At 30.4% G+C, this 7,984-nt stretch overlaps 1 protein-coding gene and 1 pseudogene across 2 annotated transcripts; both read right to left on the bottom strand.

Moving 5' to 3' along the window:
- Positions 1-551: 551 nt before the first annotated feature.
- Positions 552-2,147, bottom strand: LOC149883365 (uncharacterized; annotated as a pseudogene). The gene is made up of 2 exons (XR_016456543.1): positions 1,223-2,147; positions 552-943 (listed from the first exon to the last, which is right to left on the bottom strand). The product of XR_016456543.1 is annotated as an uncharacterized LOC149883365 (transcript).
- Positions 2,148-6,209: 4,062 nt separating this feature from the next.
- Positions 6,210-7,008, bottom strand: LOC149883366 (dynein light chain Tctex-type 5-like). Its single transcript, XM_090100859.1, has 2 exons — positions 6,853-7,008; positions 6,210-6,652 (listed from the first exon to the last, which is right to left on the bottom strand). The coding sequence occupies exons 1-2, from the start codon at positions 6,983-6,985 to the stop codon at positions 6,288-6,290; spliced, it is 498 nt and encodes a 165-aa protein (XP_089956985.1). The 5' UTR covers positions 6,986-7,008; the 3' UTR covers positions 6,210-6,287.
- Positions 7,009-7,984: the final 976 nt, after the last annotated feature.

A 7,984-nucleotide genomic window follows, 5' to 3' on the forward strand; every position in this document is an offset into this window, starting at 1 on the left:
GCAAGATTTAAACACCTTTGCAAAAATTAAATTTTTTTTCATGATGCTTTATCACGTCATGAAAAAACGTTTTCCCGACACCCCAAAATCATCAAAACATTTTCACACCCCTCAATTATCAAAAAAATACAAAACGGAGATCAAAACATTTTCACACCCCTCAATTATCAAAAAAATACAAAACGGAGATCAAAAATGGGTTTGTCCCAGAACTCTCCTTTTCTAGTAGTAACATTACTGTAGCTATATTGCTGGCAGATAAGATGCATTTAATTAATGGCAACAATAACACTGCCAAAAATAATTGCTAAAACTGATAAGCGGTTAACTATATGTAAACTCTAATAAACTATGAGTTTATTTTAAAAAAAAAGCAATTACAAGTCGTAAACTAACAAGTTTTAAAAAAATGCACCAATACTATCATATAGCATACAAATAATGCAAATTGCAATACTGCATCACTGCAAGTCATAACTGAAAATATAACAAGAAATACACATGAATGCTTACAGGTAATAACAGTTAGTTAACTAAATTTTTAACGAGTATAACTGAATTAAACAAATAAGAGTATTTGAAATCAGATCCTGTGTGCTATAAGGCAAAATATTTTTATAGGCTGGACAAACCAGTATAATGCATACAGTGCTTGAAAAACAGATCACATAGTGTCCTACTTTCAATAAATCATAACTTAGACCATGGCAAACAGTTTGTAAACTCTTAACTGATGCTAGATCAAAAAACATTGTTCACTGTTTAACATTTGTAACTGCATCATCAGGAACCTGTATTATATTATTGACTTTTGTTGCATTCTTCCCTTTCGGTTTTCGGCTCCCTTCCCCACGATACCGTGAATTTCCAAACCACGTATAAAGTTATTTCTCAAGCATCTCCTTGGTTGTGTCCTTAGTGGCAACGTTTTATTTAGCAGCACCTAAATACATATAAAACAATTATGTTGATGCCGCAGTATACATGCTAAACTATTATTATTATTATTATTATTATTATTATTATTATTATTATTATTATTATTATTATTATTATTATTATTATTATTATTATTATTATTATTATTATTATTATTATTATTATTATTACACCATTAAGCAAGTATTACTTTTCTGGGCTAAATGTTGTGATCTAAATAAATAACTCAAGATTAATATGTTGCTGTTAAATGTGGACATACAAATTTGAAATGAATACTTACTAAAAAAAATCTGAAAGTGTTGCAGTGCTCAAAATTTAATTTTGCTTCGTTGGCCAATCAAGTTACACTTTCGCGATTGCTTAGATGTCATTAAATAGGCCATGTTTTGCTTGATAAATTGTGTCAAGCTGCCTCCACCATTACTGATAAGAATTAGGAAAGACATTGTTACCTTCAAGTTCTACAATCGAACTAAGAATTGGCCAGAGAGAAATTTTTGAGCTGTTAAATAAAGGAATACCATCAATATTTATGTGAATTGTAAGCTGTGTAATATCAGATGAAATTGAAGATTTATTTAGGAGCAAAGATAACCAGTTTTTTAATCCTATGTAAATATATCCACCACTAGCTACAGAAGCAATAATAATGTTTCAATCAGTTCTAAGAAGTCTTCTAGCATCTTTAGGCAAACCTAAACTTGATTTTTGCAAATTCTAAAGCAAATTATATATAGCACTATGAGATATGTTAAATGCAATCGTCCATTGCTTTAATTCATCTGATACACTTTCATTCACTTTTGTTACGCAACTGTTGCCATCAATATCATCACTGTCTAAATCATCATGCAAACAAGCTTTCCATTCGATGTTATCACTAGATTCTTCAAAGCTAATGATAGAGTTAGTAAAAGGTAAATTTACATTGTCATCCGACCAGCATTAATTTTCGGGACTTTTAGGAGAAGACTCGGGTAACAACGTATTTTTGACAATTGGACATGATTTTGAAGAATTAAACACTAAAATATTATTCAACAACTCGGATTCATTGCATGATACTTCTTATATAATTCTTGCTATTTCAACAGCAATTTTTCTACGTTTTGTTCTGTCTGAACTCATAGTAAGGTTACTTACATCTTCGTAATTTTACAAAATATTTTTCTGTTATTTAACAAAAATTAATTAATTAACAAACAATAAATAGATAATAATATAATAACAAATAATATTAAAAAAGTATATGGGTAATAAAATCTTATTAGGTTGTAAATATTCCCAAATTACCAAAATAGTTTTATTATAAATTAAATGAAGATAGATTTAATAAATCATATGCGGTAAAAATTATTAACAACGTATATGTTGCTTTCTCGCGGCGAACGCAACGTTTCAACTCTACATTTTCTCTTCTAATACCGCTCATAGTATGTTTGTAGGATTTTAAGGAAACTGCGCAATGTCCACTCTTTCTAATTGCTTTCGCGCGTAGTGTGATTACAGTATCTAAGACAACTCAAAACCTGTATTTTCAACTTAACATTTCAATCTATTTGCAAAAATCAACATAGAATTATCTATAAATAGTTATTGCAAACAAAACGAAGCATAATAAAACTGCAATACCTAAAATACTTTTAGTAAAAAAATTATCCTCAAAAAGATTTTACTATAATTAAAGAGTAAAAAAATTGTTCTTATCCGACAATCGTAATTTAAAAACGGATAACTTTAACGAAATATTTGAAAAAAAAATGCAGAAAAATATATACCATTATTTGAAAAAGAAACAACTTTAAAGCGTAAAAGAAATATAATATTAACAAAATATCGCAAAAATTTTTATACAACAAAATGGCAATTTTAAACTTCACGCATGAGGTAAATTCTAATACAGTCGATATGTGGCGTTAACGTCCGGAAAACCGTAAGGTTTCCGTCTGACTCCTAGTGCCATAACGCGGATGATGACCCTATCAGATCCCTGGTTCAATACCGTACGGGATCCGTCTGTATAGGCTAGCTGGGTAGACTTTATTATGTTATCAATTTTTGGCTTTTTGATATACATCATAATACACATTTTTGATCTTTCTGTCAATGGAATTATCTGTAAAAATTAGTGGAGGTGAAAATTCTGAGTATGCTTTTTGCTTTTGTTTAACAACTTCCAATCCAGTCTCCTTAACCAAATCATCCGACGGATAGATTTTCTTCAATGATATATATTTACTAGATATCTAATTCGCGCTTCCGCAGTGAAGCAAATTTTTTGCCAGCCTGAAATTTTTGCCAGCCTGAAATGACGCGAGTATTATTAAAAGCAAAACAAAAATGAAGTATTGTCAGTTTAAATAAAACGACTACCGGTATTTAAAGCTTTAAAAACTTGCTTCACTTTTTATTATGGAATTTTTGTGAAGTTAGACATCTAGTTGATATATATCATTGATTTTCTTTTCTGATAACTCTTTAATCAGTATAGCTTTACAAAGAACAACACTAAGAGTTGGTAGCTCAGGTAGCTTAAAGTCTCTTCGTTTCCCTCGAAATAAAGTATTATCAGTATGTTGTTTATTAATATTAAACCTATTAATAAAAATATAATATTATTGATTATTTTATATAATAAGAAAACATTAATAACAATATTGCTAAAATAGTTTAGGGTGCGTCAGCTATTTGAGAACATATTTTTAATTTTTATAAATGATAAAAAATCAAAGAGAAAATATTTTTAATCAAAATCAATTATATAAATAATATAAGATAAACTATTGTTAAATGATTTTATTCAATGAAATCCCCCTCTACTTCAATAACGGCTTTGAATCGAGACCTAAACCGACTGTATTTCCTTTACGTGGACAATGGATTCTTTCAGAGAATCTTTGGTTTTGTTGAGATGCTTATTAACATCTCTCTCAACGACGCCCCACACATAATAACCCAACCGATTCAGGTCTGGAGAGTTTGGAGGCAACAAGTTAGGAGTGATGTGATCATAAAAATCGTCCGCCAGCCATTCCTCAGTGTTTTGAGCCTTATGTGCTGGTGTAGAGTCTTATTGAGAAATGTAGGGCCTTTCATCTCTTACTCTATCGATACAAGGCTTAACAACAGTATCTAAGCCTTCAATGTAAGCAGTAGAAGTGACTCTTAGTCCTTTCGGAAAAAAGTTTCGGGAAAAGTTGCTAACAACCCCCAAAACCATAGCATTTGCAGGAAATTTTGTGTGCATGACTGTTGGAATTTTGCAAGGGTCATCACACAGCCATCTGTCACTTCTTCTGTTTACTTTTTGACCTTGATCAAAGTTTTTCTCATCTGAAAAAATAACCAAAGCATGCCTTGCTCAGCAGGATGTTTCAGTTTGTTTAACAGCCTCTTTGACCTTATCAAGCAATTCGCTTTGGTGGTCTCGGACATAAACTGGCCTCTTCTCATCACATAAAGCTTGTAGCCAATATTTTCATGAACAATCCTTCGAATTGTGGATTCTGAAACACCTAGGTCTTTTGCGATGGACCTCATTGACTTTCGGGGGCTCTCGTCAATGATATTCTGAACTTGATAAATAAACTCAGGTGTTCTTGTCGTGTCTGACCGTTACTCGTGCTTTCTGCGTTTAGCAGCTTGTTTACAATCAACATCATTTTCTTCTAACTCCTTGTGAACTTTAAAAAAAAAAGATCGGGCGACTTTACAAAATTGTGCGATTTGTAAATCGCTATGCTCTGCCTTTAATGTTCCAATTACAGCATGTCTTTTCATTTGTTTATGTTAGTTTGTTATCCTTCATTTCTAGTTATCTGCAAAAAATAAAAAAAATTAATATAACATGAAGAAATGATGACATTACGCGATGTTCTCAAATAGCTAATGCACCCTGCATATTAATAGACATTATCTACAATATCAATATAATGCTATAAGATATTTATTTGAAAATATTGTATATATTACCAATTAAATCAGACATAGCTGTGCTTGCTTTTTTTCTTGTTTTCATACCATAAGTGTTTTCATTTTGTTTCATAGTCTTTGTTAAATATCTCTTTTACTTTGACAATAAAGAAATAGCAGCATTATTATTAACGAAAAATTTAAGAAGGCAGTAACAAATGATTTTTTCAATATATGAAATACAACAAAAAACACTTGAAGTAATCTTAAAACAGAACTTTTTATGGGTATTTGTAATATTTAAACGCCGTATTCCAAATAAATCATATTTCCTATTGAATTGTTATATATTGTTAGATTATATCTAACAATATATAACAATTCAATAGAAAATATGATTTATTTGGAATACGGCGTTTAAATATTACAAATACCGGTGTTAATATTAAGCCATATGTAGAATATAAAGAACTAACATTTGTATTTTATTTCGTAAGACTTAATTTGCTTTATTTTACGTTAGTAAATGAGATAAAATAATTGTTATTGATAACAACTAATTATTGTTGGTAATGAATTATGTACAGATCATTTTGCGTTTAAAACTGAAGACGCTGAATTAAAACAACTTATTTTACGGCTCAGAAGTTGAACGCAATGTAAGGGGTTCCTAAGCAATCTGATTAGCTCAAGCAATTCGATTTCGCAATTTTATTAAACACCAGTTTAACATTTGATAGCAGGTTTCTGCATTACATATGCACAGTTTAAAAATTAGAAATCAAAATTTACTATTTAAACATAAATTTAGTTAAGGACAATTTAGGGATGAAAAGCGAATAACGTTTTTATTTTCCCTTTTTATTCATGTCGTGCGTAAAATCGCGCGTTTTTTCAAAAATATTTATTTGCAAAAATTCTTTTAGTTTTGCTCATGTTCGTAGAAATACATAGAATAAATAGAATTCCTTTTTTTTTTGAATAATTGCGTAAAATTGCATATATTTTAATATATATTTGTATGAATTTATATAGTTCTTTTAAATTCGTTTCATTTTGAAAACATTATTTTATCCTAAATAAATGATATTATTATCTGACTTTATTTAAATTCCTTTAATCTCAAGTAAATTTGTTTAATCCCAAAACGGTGATTATAATCTAAAACTATCCATTAATTATTCGATCCGAAAGGGTTTGAACAAATTTTCACTATCCAAGCCAGAGTTTTTATTTCAGAGATTTGGAGAAAATCAAAATAATTCAATCCGTAATTTAACGAAGTATGGAATGCTCAAAAACCAAAGATCAAAGAAAATCCCCCGTAATACAAGGTGGAATCTGAGAAATTTTCTGAACTTCATTAAGTGTATTTCTTTAACAAAATAAAGTATAACATTTATTAAAATTGAAACTTTGAAAAATAAAAATCATCACTCAAAATACAGCGCATAAACAATGGCCTGCGCTACAAACGTAGAAGTTTTAAAGTAAGCGTCACACCAACTGTCCTTTTTATCGTCCCATAAAAAGCGGCTAGCCTCTTTAAAAGTTTGACCGTTGGTTTGAAACACGTTTACGATGCACACTATTTTGTAACGATGAAACTCGAGTTTTTTTACTTCGTCTTTGATGGATTGGCTTGCCTTCTTGGAAAGGTGATTCATCTCTTGATGGTTGTAACTTTGGGATTTGAACGTATCTTCGAGGGAATTTTTGAGAATGGATCGAATTTTCAAGATATCCAAGCGCTTATCGGGATGCAATTTGTACGTATTTTCAAACTGAATTTTTGCTCCTATAAATATTAAGTTTTCAAAACTTTGCTCCGAAGAAATGAAAGAGATTAAAGTAAGTAAACCATAACAGATTAAAAAAACAGATATTCATTGAAACCGAAATAAAATTTAAAAAAAAAAAAGATTTTTTTTATTAAATTCGATTCATTTAAATGAATCGGATTCTTGTAAAATTTTGTTTGACGATTGTTAAGAATACCTTTTCTCTGCAGGTTTGGTTCCTCGGATAAGCTAATACAGCTTGTACCCTTGTCTTTTACAAGTCGCTGAACCTCAAACAAACTACTTTTTCTTCTCGATGTAACAGAAAACTTGTTTGCTTGTGTCGCCATTTTGTGAAAATCGAATTCTACAAAAAACTTTTGTTCTATTTCAAACGCGCATAAATCGTTTTGAAAAGGAGGTTTCACTGCAGTAGGAAATTTTCCAGTGTACAAGAAAAAATTTCAATTGAAAATCATGCAAATTTCTTTATCATTTTTTAACATACTGTAAAATCCCGGTTGTAAGCACATCCAGATTTAACCACAAAAGTTTATTAGCCAAGCCTAAAAATCAAATTCTCGTAGTTTTGGGCGAACCAGGAGAAATAGCCAGGAATATATATCCAAGTGATATTTTAAACAAGTTGAATTAATACTTAAAAAGTGTGACGCTTAAAAAACTAAAGTGGAAACAAGTATTTGTGAAAGATTGTAAGCGATGAAATAGAAGATCAAAGATATTTTTATAAAAACTAAGTGAAACCCCTCATGTCTAAAACTCACTCGGTTCAAAACTAACCAAGAAGGTCTTTTATCCAAACATTGGAGACAAAAAAAAACAACAAAAAAACTGTTGCTTTTTATGCTAGAACTGGAAATAAGTGTGTCTTTATATCCTTATATGAAACAAATGCGGGTTATTTTCATCGCTTATCAGCTGATTTTAAAGACCTCAAAACATCGTGAACCAACACATACCATCCGAATTTCATAGAGAAATAAGGATCTTTATTCTATCTTGCAATAAAAAAAAGATAGAAATGAAGACGGGCATTCTATTGACCTCTTTGACAAATTGCTATTGATCTCAAGAACCTGTTGGACCAATAAAGAAAAAACCGAAACTTAAAGTAAAAGAGGAGTTTTTAAAGATTCCAACAGTAAATTTTCTTGAATGGCAGCTCTGTTAACTGCAGCTTTAGAATTAAAGCGAGTTAACTGAGCTTCTCCAATATGGAATCTGCGTTTCGAAAAATTAGCCATCTCAGTTGGTCATTATAGTAAGCCGACCTACTACAAGCTCCTCGGGGGCAGCCAGTGTTGGAAGTTAATATCAAAAAGCTCAAA

This window comes from Hydra viridissima, unplaced genomic scaffold (assembly GCF_058129835.1).
Source record: "Hydra viridissima isolate aposymbiotic clone 2 unplaced genomic scaffold, HvirCarnegie_v1 scaffold_10, whole genome shotgun sequence".
Taxonomy (NCBI): domain Eukaryota; kingdom Metazoa; phylum Cnidaria; class Hydrozoa; order Anthoathecata; family Hydridae; genus Hydra; species Hydra viridissima.

Coding starts and splice junctions, on each gene's coding strand:
- LOC149883366 (XM_090100859.1), bottom strand. CDS start 6,985: ATGGCGACACAAGCAAACAAGTTTTCTGTTACATCGAGAAGAAAAAGT. Junction 6,653..6,852: donor ACCAAACCTGCAGAGAAAAG/GTATTCTTAACA, acceptor TAATATTTATAG/GAGCAAAAATTCAGTTTGAA.